General features: G+C 52.4%; 9 protein-coding genes across 9 annotated transcripts; 3 read left to right on the top strand and 6 right to left on the bottom strand.

The window, feature by feature from the left end:
* Positions 1-204: 204 nt before the first annotated feature.
* Positions 205-1,413, bottom strand: J4E93_002597 (uncharacterized protein; the record flags this gene model as incomplete). Its single annotated transcript, XM_049340539.1, has 1 exon — positions 205-1,413. The coding sequence occupies one exon, from the start codon at positions 1,411-1,413 to the stop codon at positions 205-207; it is 1,209 nt and encodes a 402-aa protein (XP_049202861.1).
* Positions 1,414-1,736: 323 nt separating this feature from the next.
* Positions 1,737-3,005, bottom strand: J4E93_002596 (uncharacterized protein; the record flags this gene model as incomplete). Its single annotated transcript, XM_049340538.1, has 1 exon — positions 1,737-3,005. The coding sequence occupies one exon, from the start codon at positions 3,003-3,005 to the stop codon at positions 1,737-1,739; it is 1,269 nt and encodes a 422-aa protein (XP_049202860.1).
* Positions 3,006-5,497: 2,492 nt separating this feature from the next.
* Positions 5,498-6,697, top strand: NCS2 (cytoplasmic tRNA 2-thiolation protein 2; the record flags this gene model as incomplete). The annotated part of the gene is made up of 2 exons (XM_049340537.1): positions 5,498-5,592; positions 5,644-6,697. The coding sequence occupies 2 exons, from the start codon at positions 5,498-5,500 to the stop codon at positions 6,695-6,697; spliced, it is 1,149 nt and encodes a 382-aa protein (XP_049202859.1).
* Positions 6,698-9,281: 2,584 nt separating this feature from the next.
* On the bottom strand, positions 9,282-13,484 carry J4E93_002594 (uncharacterized protein; the record flags this gene model as incomplete). Its single annotated transcript, XM_049340536.1, has 2 exons — positions 9,282-13,127; positions 13,173-13,484. The coding sequence occupies 2 exons, from the start codon at positions 13,482-13,484 to the stop codon at positions 9,282-9,284; spliced, it is 4,158 nt and encodes a 1,385-aa protein (XP_049202858.1).
* A 469-nt stretch (positions 13,485-13,953) lies between these two features.
* On the top strand, positions 13,954-14,989 carry J4E93_002593 (uncharacterized protein; the record flags this gene model as incomplete). Its single annotated transcript, XM_049340535.1, has 3 exons — positions 13,954-14,080; positions 14,139-14,358; positions 14,416-14,989. 3 exons carry the CDS (start codon positions 13,954-13,956, stop codon positions 14,987-14,989), a joined length of 921 nt encoding a protein of 306 aa, XP_049202857.1.
* A 234-nt stretch (positions 14,990-15,223) lies between these two features.
* On the bottom strand, positions 15,224-15,820 carry J4E93_002592 (uncharacterized protein; the record flags this gene model as incomplete). The annotated part of the gene is made up of 2 exons (XM_049340534.1): positions 15,224-15,729; positions 15,814-15,820. The coding sequence occupies 2 exons, from the start codon at positions 15,818-15,820 to the stop codon at positions 15,224-15,226; spliced, it is 513 nt and encodes a 170-aa protein (XP_049202856.1).
* Positions 15,821-16,296: 476 nt separating this feature from the next.
* J4E93_002591 (uncharacterized protein) lies at positions 16,297-17,412 on the bottom strand (the record flags this gene model as incomplete). The annotated part of the gene is made up of 2 exons (XM_049340533.1): positions 16,297-16,632; positions 17,287-17,412. The coding sequence occupies 2 exons, from the start codon at positions 17,410-17,412 to the stop codon at positions 16,297-16,299; spliced, it is 462 nt and encodes a 153-aa protein (XP_049202855.1).
* Positions 17,413-18,163: 751 nt separating this feature from the next.
* On the top strand, positions 18,164-19,075 carry J4E93_002590 (uncharacterized protein; the record flags this gene model as incomplete). The annotated part of the gene is made up of 3 exons (XM_049340532.1): positions 18,164-18,235; positions 18,295-18,731; positions 18,784-19,075. 3 exons carry the CDS (start codon positions 18,164-18,166, stop codon positions 19,073-19,075), a joined length of 801 nt encoding a protein of 266 aa, XP_049202854.1.
* Positions 19,076-21,594: 2,519 nt separating this feature from the next.
* Positions 21,595-23,052, bottom strand: J4E93_002589 (uncharacterized protein; the record flags this gene model as incomplete). The annotated part of the gene is made up of 4 exons (XM_049340531.1): positions 21,595-22,206; positions 22,266-22,611; positions 22,736-22,824; positions 22,873-23,052. The coding sequence occupies 4 exons, from the start codon at positions 23,050-23,052 to the stop codon at positions 21,595-21,597; spliced, it is 1,227 nt and encodes a 408-aa protein (XP_049202853.1).
* Positions 23,053-24,528: the final 1,476 nt, after the last annotated feature.

Raw genomic sequence — 24,528 nt, 5'->3', positions numbered from 1 at the left:
CACCTGGGCAACACCACTAAGCTCTATTCAGCTAGCTTGTGTACTAGTACCAACCAGGCTACAGAACTCTGATGTGGTAGTCACGTTGCAGTTGAGAATATATACCCAGTCCGAAAACTCTGAACATTCAGGCGAACAGCAAAGCTACGATAGAAGGAGAGAACAGTCCAGATAGCTAGGTACGAGCGCTTCGATGCACGCAATCTAACCACTACTCGCCACTTTACCCTCCTTAACTTCCCAACCCTGCTTCTTCCCGCCTTTGACGTTCAACTTATTTCTCTGCTTCTCCCTCTCATCCATGTCAATATTGATGTTGAAGTGCTGGCCTCTGATCTTCTCGTAGAACCTACCCGCAGTAATACCATTCATGGGTTCAAGCCACTTGCCAGTGACTTCAGTCTCGAAGGAATCGGAGTTGATAATGAGAGGTTCGTGGGCGCGAAGAACGAAGACGATCGAGAAGCGGTACTTTTTGTCGTCGGTCGAGGGGGTGTTTGGCGAAGGCTCCGGAGACCCGTAAGCTACCACTCGATGACCGCCAGCCGGGTATCTACCATTGGATAGTCTTTCGAGTTGCCGTCCAGCGAGCATGGTAGCACCTTTTCTCCCAGAACTCTCAACTACTTTCTCAACCTCGAACCAATTGGCTCCATCCCAAACTTCCAAGCCAGGCACATCGCCAACCACTACGCTTAGTAGGCCCAGATCAGCATGCGGTTCGGCCACAATTTTCGCCTCCCACCCTTCATATCTGAACAATCGCAGCATCGTCGCAGTCTTCTCCTTATCAGAAGCTTGCAATACACCGCAGGGTCCAACAAACTGTCTCAGCCCTTCATCTTCGCCATCTGGTAGCCCAAGGGATGTTGAGATTCTACCCAACGTGTTCGAGCAATGCTGTCCAATGAGATCCCAATACCTCTTTGCAGGCCCTCTCAAGACTTCTGGACAGTACTCCAGAGTTCGCAAAGTGATGAATTCCTTTTCGCCGGGGATCTTGGACCAGCCTTCTTCAGACTTGAGCTTGTGCTTCCATCGCTGCTTTTCCTTATCGGGCTGGTTGAAGAAAGCTTGGCTCGCTGCAAAGAGCTGTTCGTATGCGGCCTGCAGAGGGTGAGGCCCAGGCGCTGGGGCTTGATGCTCGTGATTTTTCGCTTCAAATTGGGATGGTGATGATTCAGGGAAAGTGACGGTTGTCCAGCCGAGAGCTGACAGGGTCTGTTGATGTTCTGGTAGGACTAAGGGTAGTGGCGCGGGCTTTAGTGGCAGGCGCGTCTCTTGCAAGATCTCCCGCGACGGTTGCGCATCGGACTTTTTGTTGGTCGTCCCTTTTTTTGACCGAAATTTGGAGATGATGTTTGAGATGGAGAAGTGATGTTCTGATGGCCTTGAGGGTAGTGTTGCGGCCATCTCTTCGAAGAACCAGGATGTGAACACACGAGACGCGAAAGAGAAATTCTAGGGGAGTGAGTACTTGTAGAAGAATGAGAAAAGGGTAGCGATTATGACTGCGGGTATGGCACGGAAATATCGAAGGCACGATGTGGAATGGCTAGATGACGTTTCCCCAACCACACGAGCTAAGCCACAATTACACAGCCCCACCTGCGACCATAAGCTCACGGACTATTGCGAACAAGGCGTTCCGGTGAACACAAAATCCGCAGAACCAGATTCGACAGGAATTGTAGAGAAGATGTAGCTTTCCGCAGATAGAATAGCTCATCACATGTCTATAGGCTTGGTCTGTTCTTGTTCTTCTCCCAGAGCTCCCTCTCCCTCTGTACAAACCAGTCGTGCAGAATGGGCTTGATTTTCACAACGCCTTCGCCTGTCTCGCATCCAAACTCCATTTCTGGCTTCCATGTGCCTCCCTCAGCACTGATCTTCATGCTAGTCATATTCTCCAACCGACACATTGCGAGGCCTACTTGCCCAATGCCCGCGATGAATTTGCCTGTCGCACGACCTTTCTTGGTTTTGCCATTTTCATCTAGCTGTTTGATGTCGGTGCCATGGTCTGGAAGGGCTGCAGATGCGGCAGGTTTGTCAATGTGAATGGGCAAGACGCGCTTCCGCACGATGCCGGTGTGTTTCGTGCGGATGGTAAGTTCCTGGCCAACGTAACAACCTTTCTTGAAGTCTATACCATGCCAGAGATCGATATTACATTCCATAGGTAACGCGCTTTCTCTTGGTATCTCCTGCGGTCCTTCGGGGATGCCGTTCCTGTAGCGTTGAAGGTGGTATTCCTGGATGTCCACTGGCTCTACACCCTCCACTATCGTCGTCGCGTCGGAATTTACGAGGTAACGATGCATGCCTGATGCACGCGGATCGCTCATCGCAGCGATGACACCGTTGGTGTTGGCATGCTCAACCTCAGGGCCCCAAGCCGCCCACACGCGCATTTGGTCCGGTTCTACCTCTTCGATCTGTACCTTACTCCTCAGCTTGTGTCTTTTCAGATGCTTTCTCAGAGACTCCATCTCGCTTTCATCCACCTCAATATAGCATGCCCAATGCTCCTTGCCCTCTACTAATTTTGGCCACACCCAGACAAAGACATCCCACAACACCCGGCCGCGCGCATCGAGAAAGGCGGCGTAGAAGGGCGACTGACGGCTCGTGTCGACGTTGTTCGTTATCAGCCCCTGTAGGAACTTGACGGTATCGGGCCCAGAAAGGGAGATGAGGCGGCGATGCGGGAGCGGTGCAAAGCCTGAGCTTGCAGCCTGCGAAGAAGAGCTCGTTATCGAGTATTGGCGCCTTTCGAATCGTCCGCAAGCATTGTCGTTACGCAGTGGTGAGATGATAACTCGATCGCGACAGTACGGAAGTGATATCGGTCGCGTGGGGATTTTGCCGTTGGAAGATGACGCTGTGCTGAAGGTTCGGTAGGTATCGACGACAGGTCTGCGCAGAGAGCGCACGTTCGTCCGGCAAGCGTCGCATATGTACTTAGGCGTCCGTAGCGGTGCGCTCAGTGAAGAGGTCGCCATGGCAGTTGTGAAGGTGTTTAGTGAGGTGCGTGAGGGCTTGATCAGAGCTCAAGATGCCTCGGCAATTACGGAGTTACGGCTAGTGCGAGAGGTGACAAATTGATGTCATCGGATATGCTAGATCTGGGCCTTCAGGCCAAATGTACTACAAAAACGCTGGGAACGCCTAATCTATCAAACAACATGTTAGGGATAACGCTAACATCATAAAAAGTGTTGCTGGCCATCCAACGCCGTTGTTTGACGCGCCAAATCAACACCTAGTCGTTCTTTCGACCAGTTAATCTGGACCGCTCGCTGTCCTTCGCTTTTGAATTCGATGGCCCTGACTCGTCTGAATCGTCCGAGTCGTCCGAATCATCTTCCTCATCCTCACTTTCTTCCTCGTCGCCACTTTCTTCACTGCTCCACTTGTCGTCCTCGCCTACCGCGAAGATAGTGTCGCCATCGAGACTCTCCCTGGGAGGTACGATAGGCTTCTGTGCTTGTGGTGCGGGCAAAGGCGATACATCGCGCGCAATGTTGTTGTTCGACCTCTGGGCTGGGTCGTATGAAGGGGGTTGGTCTGCTCCCCTCTCTTCTTCATCAAGAGAGTCCCTCATCGAGGCAATTTCGAAGCCTTCATCATCTTGTGCAATCTAAAAGCCGTTAGTAAAACTGTGGGTGCTAGATTTGCGAAAACGTACCTCATCACTCATGGCAAACCTTCGGTTGTTGGCCGTTGGTCTCCACATATACGCGACAAAACAGACGTCGGCCAGGTAGACGAGGTTTAGCCAGCCATCGAGCACGAACCATCGTGTTTGCCAGTGAGTTGGCGCAAAATCAGGTGTCGACGCTCCAGCAAAAGTGAAGCTGTTGATGAAGAAGAAACCAAAGATGACGACGATGCTCGTCAAGATGCACCACCATAATCTCTTGTACATGGTAGCCTTGACGTGCTGCTTGCGCTCCATCAAGTCCTTCATCGTGAGGTTTAGCGAGTTCAGAGTCCAGATGTAGAAAGCCGTGAGGGTAGCCGACAGAGGAAGGATGACCAGCAAGACCAGAGGTCCAGCGTCATCGGGACGAACAGTAAGCGAAGCTACAGCGTAGATTACGCCGAAGATGAAGTGAGCTACAGCAAGCCAGCGAACGACAGTCATGGTCTTGCCAAGAGAAGGCTTGACAACGCCGTATCCCATGCATACGATCAACAGGAGGAAGAACGAGAAGGAGTTGCGGAAAGCGTTCAGTACAGCGACGACGATCATGAGAGCTTTGGTGCCGACGTTGTTACCGTGGCGGTTCTGGTAGTCGTAGTAGCCCCAGGTCATCAGCATCTCAACGACTAGGAAGACTAGGATGGCTGTGATGTAGTTCTGGACGGCAAGAATGTCGTGGCGATTCTGGAAGTATAGGAAGCCCCAGAATGCCAGCACAACAAAGTATACAATTGTAATGCCGCCGTAAAATGGGAGTTTCGCAATCTGGGCCGCCTGGAGCTCGCCATAGGCATTCCGGAATGTCACAATAGCCTCGAATTCCAGTTCCTTGTCTGCCGCATTCGCAGCCACACAATAGTAGCCCGTCTTGATTGGGACCTTTGTTTCTGCGGTGGAGACTGGGTATTTGATCGGTTTCGGGTCGTCGAGATTGATGGCATCGGTTCGAATAGGCATCTGAGAGGCGTCTTCGACGTCTTCTGCAAGTACCCATTTGCCCTTATCTTTTTCGTCGCAGAGTTTCAGATTTATCGATTCGTCGTCGCAAATGTAATGGCGGTTTTCCTGGGGAAAGTCAGTTTGGTTATGCGAACAACATCGGGACCCACGTACATCATTCACGGGCAAGTCGGAAGGCGCGCCCAGAAGTAAAGTGTCTTTCCATTCCCAGATCACCAGGCTGACGGTGCGGTCCTTGATGCCCTCGTTCTTCTTGGGATCTTTTATGAATTTGACAAGTATGAAGGGATCGACCTTGCCTCCCCACGATTTCTTGCTATACATGCCGCTGGACTCGTATGAGCATGCTGCCTCTGGCTAACCCAAGATGGATATCTTCCTACATACCTGCACTTTTGAGTCTCCTTGTCGGAGAGCGTAACGTCCATCGCTGCTACTGCTGTTATCGTAGTGAACAGCAGTAGAGCGATGTTGCGCAGCCGTGCCTTCATCTTGCCGGATGTGAGGCCAGCTGGCGGAGCTGACGGCTGGAGGTGTGTGGCGCTTCAGGCGGAGGTATGCGATTCGATTCGAACTGGCGACAGAGTCTTCCCGTCAGTTCCTGGTCATAGGCGGGTCATGGGTGGGAGTTGGTGTTTAGTTGACGATGTTTGGCTTGCGCGTCAACGTTCCCGATCGTCACCTACGGCCGCCTTCCCGGTAGCTGTTAGCGCGCATTCCCAGAATGTGGCGCAGCCGCCGGGCGTCAAAGGGCAACCACGACCAGAACCGCCGACGAGTCAGCCCTACCAAACACATTCACCAGTATCAGCCCAACACACGCACATCATGCCAGGCAAACACATTGCTGGTGCCTCTGACGAGCCTTGCAGACGATGCAAAGACCCTTCAGTTCTTGTTGTGCGCTCCGAGCCGCTTTGCCAGTCAGTTTGCGCCACCTGGAGGGGAAGAAGATTTCGCTAAATTTACTATAGTGACTGCTTCGCCCGCTACGTGCATACAAAGTGCATCAAGCGCTTGGAATCGTTTCGCGTTAATTTTGGAGCAGAGCAGCAACGTAAGATCCTAGTACCCCTGTCCTTTGGGGTCTCTTCTACCACTCTCCTCCACGTACTGGACCTGCATCTCAAGACGCAAAAGAGCAAGACTGGTCGTACCGGATTTGAAATTAGTGCAATATATATCGAGGATCCAGATCAGAAAGTACAAGCTCCGCAGCTACTCGATAAGGCTCGCGAGCAATATCCGGACCATCAGTACGCCTCACTGCCGCTGCACGATGTATTTCGCCTGGTCCCAGAAGATGCCTCGATACGCTCCTTGGTGCCGCAGGACGACCAAAAGGCAGACTTGAGTCCCGAAGAGCAGTTCGTTCACATGATCAATTCTCTCACCTCGGCTACGGCTCGTGCGGACGTGCTCTCTACCCTGAGAACACGGCTGATCGTAGAGCACGCGAAGTTGGCCGGGTGCGAAAGTATTCTCTGGGGAGATAGCACGACCAGGCTCGCTCAAAAGACTCTTGCCGAAACTGCCAAAGGCCGAGGGTTTTCTCTGCCATGGCAAGTCTCAGACGGAATGTCGCCCTTTGGTCTCAACTTCCACTACCCACTTCGAGATGTCTTGAAGAAAGAGCTAGTGTCATATACTAAAATGGCGGAACCCGGACTATCAGAACTAGTACACGAAACATCAACAGGCGCTACCCAAGCGTCGACAAGCTCCAAGAATACTACCATAGACGACCTCATGACGCAGTACTTCGAATCCGTCGAAGAAAACTTCCCAAGCATCGTTGCAAATGTGGTACGTACGACAAGCAAGCTCGAAGCTCGCCCCGATGCTCTCTCAGATCCGCAATGCAGCCTGTGCAGCATGCCTGTATCTGGCGGCCGCTTTGGCATACACGGCTGGGGTGGCGATCAGCAGGATGGCGATGACTTCGAATCCACAAATAACAGAAGGGATATTTGCTATGGCTGCACAAGGTCACTGCCCAAAGCCACGGTGAACGCCACGGGATCATGAACGCATTGCTGCAATGTGCGCTTCTCAGACTTCAGTGTTTAGGAATGCCGTTGAGTACACAAATCCAGGCGACTGCGCGAAAGTATGCAGTCTTTCCAGTTCTCGGAACTCTAGCACCGGTGCCAGCGACGGTGTCCTCATAGGAGCGGCCCATAACGCGCGGTACTCCCACATCGAGCTCCTTGTCGGGTCGTTACCAAAGAAGTATTCGCGCCGCTGCGAAGATCCAACTCGCCATACAGCACACGCGCTCGAGCAGCGTCACTTTACGCTGCTTGTGTGCAAATCCACATTGATATTGGTGGTGTGGGCGTGGAAAGACGTGATGCAGTAGTTATTTGCATTCTGCTCGGATGCGGTCGGAAAGTTCATGTTCAAAGGATACGATAGTCGCGAATAGATGTAATATCCACTTCGCCCTCGCAGTCTGCGTTCATGATCCAATTTTGTGCAGGTGGAAGGACTGAAGTGGGGTCTTCAGTGAACCAGCAGTTTGCCACCAATGTGTAGCTTGCGGATTCATCCTGTCTTAAAATAATTGGGGTCGGCGCACCAATGGGAACTACGACTTGGTCCCCAATGGCGACAGATTCAGGGGCCAGCGCTTGATATCCGTTGTCTATGTTGATAATGCGACTGAAACCGTAGGACGGTGGTCTCTCTGAGATTCGCTTTACTGTTCCAAACGGTATGGCTTCAAGGGTAATGGAACGGCCATCCTCATTCACTACAACACTTGGTTTGTGCCGGAATGACATTCCGTTTGTGAACTCTGATGTGCACGCTGTGAACGGTTCCACGTCTAACCATCCGTCTCCGTCGATCGTAGGAAGATATAGAGGAGGAGTGCATCTCCAATCAGGTACCCATGACGGCATAGTTCGTGGCACCTCATTATGGGTTTGTTGAAAAGCGCCAGCACATGATAGAAGGTTGTAAGCTGAAGTAGAGGCGAGTGCTGCTTGTGCAAATTCGAGATAGACTTGTTCGGTAGTCGTCGTGTATGTGGGCATGTAGTAGATCGTTGGCTCCTTGGCCGTCGACAATTTCGGACGGGTGTCCGTGATTACGACATCACAAGACCCGCCTAAGAGTGCGAAAAGGCGGTCCCGATCATCGCTGCATTGCCTGTCGTTGAAACCATACATCATCGTGAGTATGTGAAACCTTGAATCATCGATCCCGCGCGACTCAGGCTTGTCATCCGATGCCGTGTGGTCGTCCTGCCAAAATGAATACCAATCATCGTGACGGTACCACATATCCTGTCTGTTATAGTGAACACTAGTCATCCTTGCATTCAGGTATTCTTGGATGACCTGATTTGGGTAAGTTAGAGTCACAGATATCTCGTCTGACCTCACGAGCGATATTGACTTACCCATCTTCGCGAGAACCAGCTACTTGTTGCTGGATGCCTGCCTGGCTCCACGGTACCCAGAAAGACGTGCACGCGTTTTGAATAGCCATATATCTTAGCCATTCTCTTGACTTGGCTGTCTCGTTCAGCTGTGTTATCTTGGTTGATGCATATGCTGTCGACCCAGTATCGTTGGTGGCCATCATTCTCGGGCACCGAAGCGAGTCGCGAAGATGACGTCGCGAAGATTGGAGGTCACCTTGAAATGACTTGTACCGTTGTCACAAAGAACGTCGTGGTTGCGGATGGGTTCACCCCAAACATACGAGATGGCTTCATAACCATCTCCCTCTTCACTCAAGAGACAGTGCTCGATGTCGCATTCGATTGGATTGCTGACCCCGTTACCGGCCATGAATTTAACGACTCGAATCTCTTCATTGATATTGCTGAGAGGACGGTATGTGTATGGAGTGCGCAACGCGAATTCGATTTGCGTTTGGGTGTGGCCTTGGATTGTTCTGTCGTTCAAGCCGTTACTGGCGGCCATGACTGCTCTTGTACTGGAAGCCTGCTTCGTATGCTGTCAAATTTTTGTAGCGGAAATAGAGGTGAAAGAACTGCGTGCTACCCCAGGCAGCTCTGGAAGACAGGGTGACCCGGCACCCCGTGTGAACTGTGCCACATGACGGGTATGCTGCGATCGGCGCTTGAAAGAACAGGCGCAGCAGTCGCATCCTTCGTACAGGTAATTATGAACGTCATCGTTTTGGTATTCGCGCATCCAACATGCCGAGCCTTAGGCGGTACATGGTCAATCAATCAGGCGGTCACTGATTGGAGCGGTAACACGTCGTTGGTTGGGCCCCGGGCCGACGAAAGTGTGTTGACACAGCACGGGTCAAATCGGCAGCAAGAACTGTAAGTGCCAGCTGTTATGATGTTACGCGGTATCCTTTTCGACGTGAGTTTGCCCAGGTGTGAGTATAGGATGTTGAGGAAGCGACATCCGTGACCTAAATCGCCCAGCGCTAACCCTTGCTTCTGTTAATGATCGGCAACTGCAGGGCTGAAAAGGAAGGAGCACCCAATAACATTAAAGCCCTAAAGCCTATTTTGCAGCCAGACCTGTCCCGGAGTAATTGATTCATTCATTGAAACCGCTAGTCTAAGGCGAACCGTGGCCTCTGATCTAACAGTCTCGTCTAGTAAGAACACTAGCGTCTAAGCGTCTAATCCATCCCTCTCAACCATCCGTCTAACGACATCAATAACCTCACTCTGCCTATCACTAACCCCCATCCCTGGTTCCTTCACCATGCTGTCCAGCACGCCATCCAGCATGCCCCTCAGCCGACTCACCAATACACCAATCCTTGCCCAACCCCTCAGCCTAATCCACTCATCAACCACCAAGCCCCTGCCCAGCGTATCAACCTTGATCTCTCCAGCAAACAACAGCAGACTGTATGCGTTGAATGGCGTGATATCTCTGATGAAGACTTTACTTGTAGCCATCTTGTTGAAGTACGCAATAAAAGAAGCGTTGTGCGGGAAGGTCTGGCTGGAGAAGAGGGTAGACGACGGGTGAACGAAGACGCGTCCGTTTTCTTGGTTGAAGTACTTAATTTCGCGGGCTGAGGGATCGAGTTCTACGGCTCCAGCTATGCCTGCTGCGAACTTCTTGTCGGGGAGCTGGATGCGTGCGATTTGCGGGTTGAAAGATCCGGCGATCAAAGCGCGTAAGAGCGCATCATTCGCGTTGTGTTTGTTGTAGTACGAGTGTGTGGAAGGGTTGGCGGAGGAGTAGTGTGTGGGAATGAAAGAAATCTCCTTGAGAGACGACAGGTACTGGGTGCGATTGGACGCTATGTCGAACATGGTTTGGGGGTTCAGTCGGTTGTCTTGACACCAGAAGCGGAGGTCTCGTGTTGAAGTGCCTTTGCTGCGCAATGCAGACCATTGTTCGTATGCTCGCAGGTCTACAAGCAGATCTCCCTGGTTATTAGAAAACGAAGCGCGGAGACGGTCGAACTCATTTCGAGTTTCCTGGTCTCGCTCTCGTGGTGATATGAACGGGCTGCGAGCTGTGAGAACAGAAGCGATGGTCAGCACAGCTTCAAGGCAGCCAAACGTCGCGCCATATACGAGAAGCTTGCCCAGTCGGAGATCTGCTGGGATCATAGACATGTGTCGACCAAGTGCAGTGAGCTCGTTGTCTGTGATGGCACCCATCTGCGAGAGCAATTGGATAGCACCCTCTACCGCTGTACTCTCTGGCGGTGTGAGCGCTGAAGCAAGGAAGCCTGTAACGTCCTGCACCCCCATTGCCTTGATGGACAGACACATCTGCTCAAGTGGCACACGGCGAATCTCCGGATCCGGTCGCTCCATCATCTTGGCTTCAGCGTTGCGTGTGTATAGCTTGTAGCAGTCGCCTGCTCGGACACGCCCCGCTCGACCTCGTCGCTGTTTACATGCTGCCCTTGAGGCCCAGGTCTCGGCAAGGCGAACCATGTTGTTTTGCGGGTCGTAGCTTGTCTCCTTGACCCGACCCGTGTCGATGACAGCGACGATATCCTCGATAGTGATCGACGTTTCTGCGACGTTGGTACACGCGATGACCTTACGCTTGCCGTGAGGAGCGGGAGGGAACACACGCTTTTGCTCAACTGGCATGAGCGATGCATGCAGAGGCAATGCATGGAGGTTTGCGAACTGGCTGAGCGCTTGGAGCGTGCGATCAATCTCCATAGTACCAGGTAGGAAGATAAGTATACCTCCATCCTTTGTCCCGAGCTGGCGGTCAATGTGACGAACAGTCTCCGCGATGAGGTCGTAATTGATGCCGAATCCGATACTCCGGAGATTTGCTGAGAACGATTTGTCCTCTGAAGCATCTTCGTCGCCCATACCATATCCCTTGAACCCGGTGAAATGTACGACATCGTCGACATAGTAGTCCGTCACGGGATGAGTGCGACCCTCAATCTCGACACGGCCTACGGGTCCAACCTCTTTGAAGTAGGCTTCAAAAACAGCAGCATCGAGAGTGGCGCTCATCAAGATGACCTTGAGATCTTGTCGCTTTCGTAAAATCTGGCGCAAAAGAACGAGCAAAAAGTCTGTGTCCAAACTACGCTCGTGAACCTCGTCAACGACAACGTGGCTGACATCGGCTAGCGCGGCAACAACATCGTCGGCATTGCCACCCGACGTTTGAAGACGTCTTAAAAGTACACCAGTCGTTACAAACGTGATCTTAGTAACTCCTGGCTTCTGTTTGGATTCTCCGCGGATAGTGTACCCAATCTCGTCGCCGACCTGGGAGCATCGCTCATCGGCCACACGATCAGCAAGACCAAGCGCGGAAATCCTGCGTGGCTGGGTACAGATGATGTTCGCAACAGCACCAAGCTGTCGCTGTATCAGATCATCGAGGACGAACTGCACCGATTGAGTCGATTTTCCCGATCCAGTCTCACCTGAGATGATCGTGACCTTACAGTCGTTGACAGTGCGGACGATTTCATCCCTCAACCTCCACGCAGGTAGTGACTGCCGAGCGTTCATCATCTTTTGCTGCACTGGAGATCCTTGCTTAGTTTGCCAGTCTGACAATATTTTTTGGCTAGGAGGCGTGGCGGGTGTCCAGTCGATAGGCCTTCTAGGTCGCCCCTTCGCCCTTCGTTTTTGACTTTGCTGTTCTGAAGAGTGATCTGCTGCAGCAAGGCCAGACGATACATCGGTCAGTCTTCCTGGGTTCTGGAAGATATCACCAGCGTTCGTTTGGATCCAGTCTACGACATCGTATACCATGGGCATGCCAATGAAGTTGGCTTCAGCGTGGAGAAGCGCTTGGCGAATGATGCTCAAACGAATATATGCTGGGATAGCCGCCTCGAACGTGATGATAGGAACGACGGCAGGGTAAGGACCGAAAGGCTTTCTAACCTGCAGTATGAGTCGCTTTCCTTGTTGCTTGACGTCTAGCTCGATGCGACAGGATTCAGGAGACGGGCGCGAAAACAGACGGTCGTATATTGCCTCGAGTGATGACATCTCCACCTCCCACGGATCGTCCTCTGGAGACGTCTCAGGCTCACCATTGCTTAGCGAGAGATCTTCGAGATCTTGTACTAGGCTACTCTCTTCCTCGTCTGGTCGGAGTAGACGAGCTTGTAGCAAAGCTGCGGCTTTTCTCTCATCACTGCCTTGACTATCGTATGCTTCTTCGCAAAGGTCCATAGAGTATCCAGCTGCAGCAAGGCGCTTCACGGCACCCTCACGCTTGAGGTTAGAGCTAGCCATACTGACGCCAGCAACGTAGCCTTCTGGTAGTGACCACGATGGTAGATCGTCTTCAGGTACATGAATCAGAAGCCATTCAATAATCTCCTCGCGATCTTTGCATATATCGGCGGCCTCCTCGACGTGGCTTCTCCGAAAGCCAAGGTTCGCGATCTCATCGACTAGTCGGTTCTTTGTAAACGGATGCATTTCGATGCCGTTCGGGTTCCAAAGTGCATCCCGGCGGATGAGACGCTCGGCTTCTTTGCGTGTTCTCTTCCCAAGCTCGATCTTGGGCACTCTCTCCCATCCCTTGAGCAAGTTTCGGCTAGGGGCTGGGCCGTTGGAATTTGGCATGGCGGCACCTGGCTGTTGGTTGTGGGCTTTCTGCGCCTCTTCCTGCTGCTTCTGTTTCTTCTCACGCGCCTTTGCTGCTGCCTCTCTCGCCTTCTCCCTTTCAGCAAAACCGAAGAAGGGGTCCGCCTCATACATCCACCCTTTGCCTTCTTGTTCATCCCTCTTCTTGAGGTCCATGAATTGTCCCTTCCAAAGGTCTTTATACGTGGGCGGAAGCATGGTGTGGAGGTTCTTCCCGCTGGCGACTCGGAAGAGAGTATATGCGGCGGCAAAGTTGCGCGCTTCGACGGCAGTAGGCTGATGCGCTTGTTCTTCAAGCTCCGACGGGATCTTGATGGGAGGTAGGGTGGTGGTCTGTCGTGTCTTCTGGTTCATCTTGGAGAGTACCACAGCATAGGCAAAATGCTGGTCGCCATCTTTCCGCTGCTGTAATTAGCAATGACCTGCTACTCCGGAGCGACTACTTACGATGCGATAGTCAGGCTTGCTCCACTGCTGTTTTTGGAAGTGTTCCGACAGAAGGTTCACCGGAAGCTTTCCTGTCCATGATGCGCCAGCGATGAGCGTCCTTGTATCTGGCTTCTTGGGACCGTCCTCAGCAGCTCCAGCTGCGGGTTTGCCTTTGCCCTTACTCTCGCTCTGGGCAGCGTCTCCGCCAGAACTCTCGCCCTTCTTCTTCTTGGGTTTGCCGTCACCGAAAACAATGAACGATGTGTCTTCCTCAGGAGGCACAGTTTTCTTGGCGGGCTTGCCGCGGGGTGGGTGAGCGTTCTTGGGCATCGTGCGCGATGTGGATAGTGTAGTTGAATATACCAGAGTCCATATAAGTATACTCAGGCAGAAAGAGTGGATGTATGATAACGTGGTTTGTTCGTGGGCGGTGAAAAGGGCGCAGTCGCTAATGAAGGGGCTCAACCACCGGGATCAATATTGCACCACCCTTCAGCGAGTCCAAAGAGGAAAGAAGAATCTGAGACAGTAGCCATCGCGAGTTCCTGGCGCTTTCACTCGAACGCGATGCGCAATCCGAAATTCCGATGGTTACAGGGATGCCTCGGTACGCTTGGACCCACTCCGAGCCTCATCGTCATCGTTGCTTCACGAAACTCTCACGAAGCATTCACAAGTATCGATGCGCCCGTTGGCCCCAAGCTGGATAGCAACCTGGTTATCTCGCGTCTCTATCATACAAACCTCGAATAAGCATACAAGATCTTTTCGCAAACCGAAACGCGACAACGAATCCACAATGACAGACCGCCCAAACAAGACGGATACCCACGATGCCATCACGAACAAAGAGATAGCAGGAACGGAGCCGCCAAACCAAGCTCAGCCAGCAATTGACCCGGCCTCTTCAAAGCGCCCCAACGCATGTACGTCCCATTGCACGCTTCCTACAATCTCAACGCGCAACCTTAACTCACGGTGCAGTCACAGAACTCATGACGCAGTCGAAGAAACCAAAACAACCCATCATTCCCGCCGCAGACGGTCCAGTTACAACACAGAAGGCTTCCAAGACAGCTAAGCGTTGGGATGGACGGAACGGACTAGGCGTCTATATCGAGACCCCCGAGACGAACCCCGAGAACAAGATACTGGAGTACGACGAGGACTTTGTCGTAATAACCGACAAGTACCCTAAGGCGAGGTATGTATACATGGTATTAGATAGCTGGAGAGAACTATTAGGCTGACAACAAACAAGCGTACATCTTCTACTCATTCCACGGAAACAAATCTACTACGATCAACACCCACTCCAAGCCCTCTCCACAGACCCAGCCTTCCTCGCCGAAGTACGACAACGCGTCGTCCGTCTCAAAGAACTCGCCGCATACGAACTCCAACGTCAATATGGCGAGTTCAGCGCTTCAGATAAACCCCACAACGAGGCCCTCGAGGCAATGATGAGCTCTCCCGACCCACCACCTCCACCCGAGGAGCGCGCAGCACTGCTCCCGCCCGGCCGCGACTGGTCTAAAGATATCGTAGTAGGCGTACATACCCACCCTTCGATGAACCATCTACACATACATATCTTCAGTCGGGACATGCATTCAGACTGGATGAAGCACAAGAAACACTACTTGAGCTTCAACAGTAGTTTCCTGGTTCAATTAGATGAGTTCCCTCTAGAAGAAGATAGTAAGAGGTTTCATCCTGGAGATTGGCCTAGCTGGGACATGAAGTGTTGGCGATGTGGGAAGAACTTTAAGAATAAATTTGCGGCACTGAAACAACATCTCAACGAAGAGTTTGAGGAGTGGAAGAGGGAATAAGGTCTCTAAATTGAACATGTTTTGACCCAGAAGTCTACATTGCATCACGAGTATGCGAACCTTCGTTGCTGACACCAATGTAGACTGCAGAGTGTTCTTAAATGGGGTGGCAACTTGATTCAAGTCACATATACTTGCTAACGTCTGAGATTCTGCCAAACACCCTTCCGTCTCCGAGATGAAATCCAGCAGCTACATCTGCCAACTTGATCACATGAACCTCCCTAATCCCCCTTAGCGAACAACCAGGGTCTTGACGACATTAGTGTCGATATCATGCAAGCTCGCTGGGAACTTGCAAGACTCGCCGAAAATACAGCTCTTCGTGCCCTTGGCGTAGTGAATCTTGTTGGGCGGTGCTGGGCAGCGGTGGCCATAGATACACCTAATATCCTGGCAAACACTGCCGTTGCTGCAAGGTGCCATGCGGGCGACAAGACGGAGGGTAGCCAACTCGTCGCTGGTAGGTTTGTACGCATGGAGGTGGGTGCATTTTGTGTCGTAGGGACACTCGGCTCGGAGGAAATGAACGTTACACAACTTGATCTTCTTCATGCGGTCCACCTCAGTCTTGTCGTAGTCCTTACACGGCGGATCAACGCGTTGGCCGGCGCGGTTACGTGCGATGATTTCCTCGCGGTTCGCGGGCTTGTACACGGGGATGTCGGTAACGGGTGGCGGCGGAGCTGCGGCCTTAGCGGCCCAATTCAAGAGTGGCGCTGGCGGATCTGGCTTGAGTGCTGGGAACGTACTGTCCGAAGCCAGTGTTGATGTGGAAGGCGTCCTAGGTAAGGTCATCATTGTCGCTCGGTTTGTCAAAGGACTATCCATGATCGGGGACTTCGATGGGGCTGGGAACCGGCTTGGGAGACCTGTCGAAGCTACAGACGCCTTAGAACTATCGTTTGAGTTGATTCTTCCCGGAACAAATGCTGGCGGAAGACCGTTGGCGTGGGTACTGGCGGCGTATGTGGGTCCAGATCCCCAAACCACAAGCTTAGTCTCCCTGAAGAGACCTGGGAACTTTTTCGTTTGGTACGGCAGGCCAACGAGTTCCTACACAGAGGTGAAGTTAGCATATATACCACATGACTGACTCGCGCGAGCCATCCATGGATGGACTGCACAACTCCACGTACCTTCTCAAATGGAACGCCCTCAAGGAGAACCACCTTGTTTGTCACCTGAAGGCGATCGGAGCACTGCTCAAGCGTTCGCGCGTAGCCATTATCGTGGGAGCAGCCGAATAGGATCCGACGGCAATGATAATCCTGGGAGTATAACTTGAACAATTCTACAGCTTACAGTCAGTATATGCCAAAGGGATGACAGGCAATGTACTCACCAATGATCTTCTCGTCGGCGCGATCTTTTCCCGCACCGACGTCGATAAAATCGAACAGTGTCTTTCCCCGCGTGAATCCACGCACGAAGTCCTCGAACTCGATAATGTCTTCATAGATTCCCCTGCGCACAAGCACGTCGCCGAGCCCCCGAACGTTCGCATAGATGCGGCAGACGACACGATAACCGAAGGGGATATCCTGACACTCGTTCTCGATATACTCGTGGATATTTGCGAACAGTTGGACAGCAGCCCGGCGGCCACCTTGCTCTCCTTCGCGGAGGAAGTCGTCACCAAACTGGTATGTAGTCAGCCGGCTGCACTCAACACGCAGTACGTGAAGCTCACAATCATGCCGTCGCCGTCAATCAGTACCATGACAAATGGATTCTCAGCCTGTCACATCCAAGTCAGCTCCAAAGCGATGTGTGGCTGGACGGGATTACCATATTCCGCTGCAGATTCCGGTGCGACCTCTCATACTGTTGCTTCTCATTTTGCCATGCAAGGATCCAGTTGCGATCGCGGTCGCGTTCGGTGACCAATACCTGGTACTGCAGCGTACGAAATCAGTACATGCCTCACACGTGTTTCGCACCACCTCATACAAGGGAAAACCTGAACAGGTCTGCGGCCTACATTGACATAGAAACCTGCAAAGTAGGTGCCTCAACGTCGATGTAGGCTCTAGACCTGTTCAGTTTTTCCCTAGGTCGACGTGGCACAATCAGAGCTTACCTGTTGGTACATATAATCATACCGACCTTTCATCTCCTATTGCGCGTCAGTCATGTTGAGCGATCACCTCATACAAGAAAAAAACTCAACAGGCCTGCAGCCTACATCAACATGGAAACATGCAAAGTAGGTGACCTAACGTCGATGTAGACTGCAGACCTGTTCAGATTTTTCCTAGGTTGAGGTGCGATGGTGACAGTGACAGCGCACGTACGGTCATGAACTTGGCCTTTTCATCCTCGTACAGCTGAAATTGGTCGAAGCGTCTGGTAAAGTCTGCTAAATCCGCGTCGGAGGGGCCCGGTGAAGCCAGGCCAAGGCCATTGAGCGAAGGCGACATGTCGCAAAGGGCGCAGGCGATCGGCGAACAGGTTTGTGACTGAAATGATAGATAATCGAATGGCTGCGATTTACGTGTATGAGAGAGGGCGGAGAGAAAGCAGGTGGAGGAGGGTCGAGCGCTCTTTCTGCGGTTAGTACAGATTTTTCAAGCCCGAATAGGAAACCGCAAGTGAAGGTGAGTTATTGTGGTGACATTAAATATCACTAGGCAGTGAAGACGGCCAGTCTGGCTTTTGACGGTATGCAGCCATGCGCATTGCCGGCGGGCAGCCACTTCAAGGCGGTGTATTTGCAATTATAGCAAACTACAGAACCATAGGTGCCGCTGGGGTCGTAATAGAACGAGCGACATTTGCGGCGCGGATGCCTGGTGCAACGCGATATGGCGCGTACCAGGGAACAGTCTATACTTGGAAGGGGCCACCTCATAGAATCAAAAGCGACAGCTCGTCTTATCGCGAAGATGATAGAAAACAAAATGGTCTAGAAGTCTACATTGTGCTTAGATTTTGTGAAGTCTCGTTCTCATACTGATGTAGGCTGCAGTGTGCCTGTTCAACATCGTCGTTGTAGAAGAGGAGGTGGAGTGACGGCGTCGCATTGCCGCGGCTCTAGTTCCGTCCTCCGACGCCAAGAGGCAGCTGCGCCCGGACGTCACTTCCCAGAAGCCACGTTCGAATTACCCCATCAGTTCCCACACGCCGTCCCTCCTCCTCTCATCCCTCTCCCCGTCTTGTGTCGTCTTCGTCATGGTCAATTGGAAGTTTTCATCTCTGCTCCTGCTCTCTCTCCGAGCTCTCGGCACCTATGCTGAGCCCGCGGTAAGCTCCAAACTTTCTGACGCAGCATGACATCAGATAGCTAACGGTCGCGTCTCCAGGCTGAGAAGGTGCAACAAGCAGTAGACGAGCCGCAAACGCCCAACCTCAATGTCGCCGTTTCCGTCTCTTTCCCCCAGTCTGAGATCTTCGGCGTCAAGCTCGTCAACGGCCAGGCCACCCAGGCGCGTCTGTCCGTGGTCAACAATGAGCCAACCCCCGTCGGCGTCACCATTGTCGGTGGCTCGTTGATCCAGGAGATCAAGGGAGAATCTCAGATCCTTCGCAACCTCACTCGCCAGCGCTACTCCATCCAGATCCCCGCTGGCGCCAACGAGACGATTCCCTACAGCTTCACGACGGAGATGCACCCCCAGAATCTCCGCCTCCAGCTCGTGACTGTGCTAAAGGACAGCAAGAACAACCTCATCACCGTCCCGGTCTACAACGAGACTGTCAGCATTGTTGAGGCGCCCACTAGCTTCTTCGACCCCCAGATGTACGTAGCAATCCACCACCCAGCCTGGACACATGTACTTACTTTTCCCTAGCATCTTCCTGTACCTCGTCCTCCTCGGCGCGTTCGGTGGAACCGTGTACTTCATCTACAACACCTGGATCTCCACCTTCTTCCCGCAGAAGAAGGGCCGCGGCAAGGGTGGCGAGCGTGCTAAGGCGTCTTCGGGCCAGAGCAAGAAGGTCGACCCCGCCGACCAAGTTTCCGTCGTTGGTGCTGATGGCCCTGCTGTCACTTCCGGCGCAAAGGCCTACGATGAGAGCTGGATCCCAGCCTCGCACCTTCAGCGCCCCGAAGCCAAGCGCGTCCGCAGCGGCCGAGCTTAGATCCCCTGAACTCGACTTTGAATTCTTTGGGACAATTGGATAATACGAACGGCATGTCAGCATGCGTGCCGTGTGGATATGCTTGCATGTTCGGATACCTGGGCGCAGTTGTGCGCTGGAAGCTACGTTAATGCTGCGGATGCAGAAGGCTTGGATAATGACTTGGATGTACTATATTGCGACGTCTAAAAGTTGGCCGACCTTGTACGATAGGAAAAGTAATGTCATTGCTCTGACTACGACTTGCCAGACATCTGCCTGAACGTGCTGTCGTGGATGCAGCCTTGGAACACCGTTACACCGCAACAATGACGAGACTGGGCTCACATGTCGGGCTGATTTCTCAATATCCGCGGAGTCTGGCTCCTCACATGCATTGCTTTGCAGTTACACCCGCAGTATACATGTGTACTACGCATATATATTCGCGCTAGTGCAAGCCGCAAAAGAAACATTGTAGAGCAGAGCAGGTATTACACCGTTCGCTGAGGTTACCTGTGATCCATCAGCTGCCCCGCATCGCGATCTCCACGCCAGTGTCGTACATGCCATCTAAACTTACTCCGCTCAAAACAACATCTCTCGTATCCAGACACACGGGAGATCCTCCGACGTCGGTGATCTACCTCGCATCGTATCCTTCATCTCAGGCTAAAAGATGTCCAAACATTCGGTGGAAACATGCTAGAAGCTCTATGGCCGTCAAACCAGACGCCGTTGCTTCGCCCTAGCCAGTGTTCTACAGGACAACGGCGGAGGCCCACCCCGCACTTTAGGCTCCGTGCATGACGTGTCGCAGCCTCCCATCTCCAAACAAGCACACACACGAGCACCATACAAAGTTCAAACATGCACCCATTGCCATCACACGCCTCGGCACCTTGGCTGCTTCTCGAATTGTGTAGGTGTGTACGCTGCAAGTACAATGCGCAATGCGATGCGCCTCTCGGCCCTTTTTTGCTTTTCCGGGCGTTTGGGGGGTGGAGTGGAGGGTCGGCTCGCGCAAACTGGGGGAAAAGACAAATTGCTCAAAGCACCGTAGTCGCACACGGAAAACCCACCCGGGGTAACGGGAGCTAGATGAGCTGGACGCAACCCACGATCGCGTGCATGTCGTTTAGGCTGCGTTGATCGTATTCGTCTCCTTTGGAACGAGAATTATCCGCCGATTGGGTCCGGATCCGCAGGTGCAAGACGTGATGCTCACGATGCCGTGGGGTGATCATGGCTCGAAACGGGAAGGGCTTCACATGTCACGGCGCGGGCGGGTTTGGGGGGCACGCGCGCTAGAGGCTTGCGTGGATGGGCGAGTTGCTTGTGACTCCGAGGGTAGAGAGTTAGTGTGGGTCTAGTTGGGTGAGTCAATTTGGGTTCGTTGATGGATATAAGATGAGTGGTTGCTGCTCCTGCTACGCTTTTGCTTATAACAGACATTCCATCAGCTGGGAGGAGACATCCAACGTCAGGTTACTACACATCGTACCATATCGACGGCATCAAACAACAAGCCCTGCTCTTATTACCACCGAACGATCATCACGTTTCACCCTCGAGCATACCACATCAGACCAACAATACAGCTCGCATACACTATCACAATGCCGCCAGTCAGCCAATTCCCACCTGCGCGCGTCTTCCTCAAGAACGCAACCTCATCATCTCCATCATCCATCAACATCTCGACATCACGACGAGCCAGCCTGACATCGCCACTAAGCCCCAGATACGCAACTTCGTCAGCTTCGAATGCGTCGCAGTCCATGGCACAGATGCTGTCGCAAAGACCAGGGGCTAGGGAGATGGATGGCGGTGCGAGACGAGTGACAAACTGATACATCGAGCTATTATTCATTTTCAGCGAATAACGCTCGCCCAACATACGACTTCAAGGACGTCACAGTCAACAGCAGGTCGCTTGCTTTTGTCTAGCAGATAGACCTTCATGCGACCTGAACGCCGAGACGCGAAGACCTGCGCCACCATATCGCGCCGTCAAGAGTGACGACGCAGAGCGTAGAGAACCGCTTGGGTGTATTGCAAGACCAGTATCATTATGCAACAACTGGCAGCAAGCGCGGGACGCATGTGCTCACTCACGAATATATCGTGAGATGTTTGGCACAGGGAACTACAGCAGTTGCCAACGGCGTTTGGGTGTGGTTACATTATATTTAGATTCACGATACCAAAGAATTCCCTTCAATTCAAAAGTTTGCTCACTGTATCATACCTTCTCTCGGGGTTTAAACAACATGTTCCCTTCTGTACACTGCGAAATTCAGCACGGGTTCAAAGTCACAATGTCAACACCTCCAACTTGAAGCTGCTCCTGCGATCAAGCCAACGCGAACCAAATCGCTCACGTAGCACAAAGCTCGGTGCGTCTCATAATGAACACGATGGACTCATGGTAATTCAGATCTATAACGACTGTGTGTATTGAAGAAACTACATATGTCATCGCCGTCCCTTTAAACTCATGCCTTGTCGTCGCAGTAGAAGACGCACGGCCCAAGCTCTCAGCCAGAGATCTTCTTGCCAAATGAGCTCCGCGCCACCAAACTCCTGAACCTCTTGCCAAACACATACGCCGGAATAGTAAGCGCACAGATTCCCAGGTTGATGACCGTGATTCCGTCGAACACCGCGCGTGGTCCGATGTTGGCCATGATGCCGTTCGCGTAGGTTGTCGCAATGAAGGTAAACACCGCCTTTGTGAAGTTGATGGTAACGAAAGCCTGGTTCGCATCTTTGGGGTGGCAGTCAATTACGTAGGTCAGACTGGCTGTCGACGCGAACGGTACGGAGAGGGAGTGAATGGACATGAAGACCAATGGCCAAACAAGGGGGTAGCCAGCTGAAGTACTCATACCAAAGCCGAGGAAGCCAATCGTCGCGAAAATGACGGCAGGTACCATGAGAGTCAAGCGGAATTCAGGTTCGAAGACACCCTTATTGCGGCGGGCCATGAATTTTGCGAGAGCATCGGCTGTCCAGCCGGAGAGGGGCGAGCCGATAAGTGCGACAACGAGGAGAGGTAAATTGGTAAGACCGACTTGTGCCGGGTTCAGCGAGTACGGTGGCGCGGAGAAGATATTGACTGAGAGGACGGAGATGGTGAGCAGCCAAGTCTGGAAGGGAAGATGAAAGTCAACGCATGTCTCACAGAAAGCTAATGGGCTTTACTCACAAAGTAAGACCCGTACACGATGGTGCTGAACAGTACTGCGGGGAATGCGATGAGAGGCACAGGCTTCCAAGCGTTCTTCCAGAATGACTCCTGTGATAAGCGGCCACGGAAGAGCGCCAGCTGGCTGCGGTATGGCTCCCTCTCCTCTTCGAGCTCGAAAACGGAGGAAACGGACTTGTGCTTCTCATTGACGGCAAGCTTGTCCGTAGTAGGTCGGGCGCCATAGTAGGTGGTTTCGACGACGAAAAAGTACATGCCGAGGAGAATTGGGATGAAGATCAGTGCGGAGATACCAAACGTTGCCTCGAAAGAGATGTTCTGGATGATAGCACCAGCGATTGTCTGACTAAGACTGGGTCAGTACGCAGATGCGATGAACTAGGTCGAGAGGAATTTACCCGAGAAGCACACCAGAGGCTAACATACAACCCCAGACTGCGATCCTAGTACCTCTTTGGTGGACAAAGTACATGTCGGATACTGTGGAGGTGACGAGTGTCTCGAGAGGTGCTGATGCAATACCCTGAACGACTCGCATGACAGCGAGAGAGACGAAAGACTGCTTTAAGTCAACGAAAAACCTTTTAACTCATATTGCAATACGCACTCTAGTGAAGAATCCCCACACGTTCGTTGCAAGAAGGATCACGGTGGAAATGATGAAGAAGGGTCGCTTGCCCCAGATGTTCGCTCCAGCAGCCGTGAAGAACGTGGTGAAACCAATCCAAAAGGCGAGGAAGCCGATGACCAAACTCGATACCATATCGATGCTAACGTTGTACTTCATGGCGATGAGTGGAAGTGCGGGTGTCACCATGGGTCCAAGACTGGCGGAGACTCAGCTTGTGGAAACAATGGAGTCTCTTCGATGCTTACGCTGTTGTAACACCTGAACTGAAAGCGAGCAGAATCATGATGCATTCCTTCCTCTTCGGTGACCTGCCGCGTGTGAGACGATACCTCGTAACGCAGTTGTCGTAACTCACCAGTTGAGCGGATCGTTGGGACTATCCGAGGGCTGTGGCTGCAGGATAACATCGCCATCACGCTTGACGTCGCTAAAGTCAACCTTTGAATCTACTGAACAGATATTAGTGACACCACGCTAATGCTCTGATGACTGTATCCTACGGGCAGGTTCAGAATCGTTAATAGTAGATGTTCCCGGGGGAGCTGCCATATGGCGGTCTTCTAGAATTCCGAAACCCATCTTGGTGGTACCTAGGCCTGCTGACTTAAAAGAGAAAGAACGGTAACGAGAATGGAAAGAATGTAATTGACTGCCGGCAGTCTTATCCAACGCGCTGCGTTGAGATAGAGTAATTAAGATGTATAATGAATGAAGCAGCAGCAGTAGGACAGCGAGGCCAGCTCTGAACAATGAGTGCCTTGGGCCAACCTCTCTTATGACAGCATTGCGATAGGGCTCGAGGCATCAAGGGTAGCCTGATACTAACGAAACTACGCTGAAGCGTTTGAGACAAAGCGATATACCAACCATGTTCGTCGATCGACGCCTTGCATGGGCTTGACTGCCGAAGCCTGACCAGGGCTAGCCGAACGCGACATCCAACGCGACGTGTTTCAGTATGTCGGGACTTCCCAGAGGTATATAGGCCCAACCAAAAGCAAAGTCCGCGGCGGTAGAAAACTCCAGTGTCCGAGTCACACGGGAGCCATGTCTGACTGGCAGTATATCTATCGATGCAATCGTTGGTAGTTGGTTGTGAACGCGTCTCAGCCATATCCAGTTGCTTCGAGAACTTTGACATCTACCAAGACGCTATCACAAGCATATCCACGCGGTGATCTGATGACATGGTGCGCCACGGTGCTGTCTTGTTGAGACCGTTTTATGTTATCGGGAGGTGGAGGCAGACAAGTCGATCCGATGGTGCGTGTGGTGCCTGACCCTGGAACAGATGATACAATCGTTGGCGTGTTGCGCGTTGGGTGCGAATGCGCAAATCTTCTGTAAGCATTGCGACGACACTCAGTAATCCAAGCTGCCCTCTGTGACTGTTATCAGCATAGCATACGCATTCATGCGTGAATGTACAGCGCTCTTCACGTTTCGCTTCAACTGCCGAAGACAAGACGCGTGATGATCGCGTGTCCAATGCGCGACATGGTATGCATGAAAGTCGCGTCGATCATGCAGGTCAGGAAGCTTGACAGATGTGCGATGGGTGTTGTACGATGTCGATGTTGATGGAAGGCCGACTGCGACGGACTCGGCAACCCGTGGAGCTGATCGCCCTTA

Source organism: Alternaria ventricosa (genome assembly GCF_023758065.1).
Source record: "Alternaria ventricosa strain BMP 2768 chromosome Unknown scaffold_3, whole genome shotgun sequence".
Taxonomy (NCBI): Eukaryota; Fungi; Ascomycota; class Dothideomycetes; order Pleosporales; family Pleosporaceae; genus Alternaria; species Alternaria ventricosa.
Note: the sequence above shows the minus strand (reverse complement) of the source record. Positions and strands in the feature narration are given on the sequence as shown.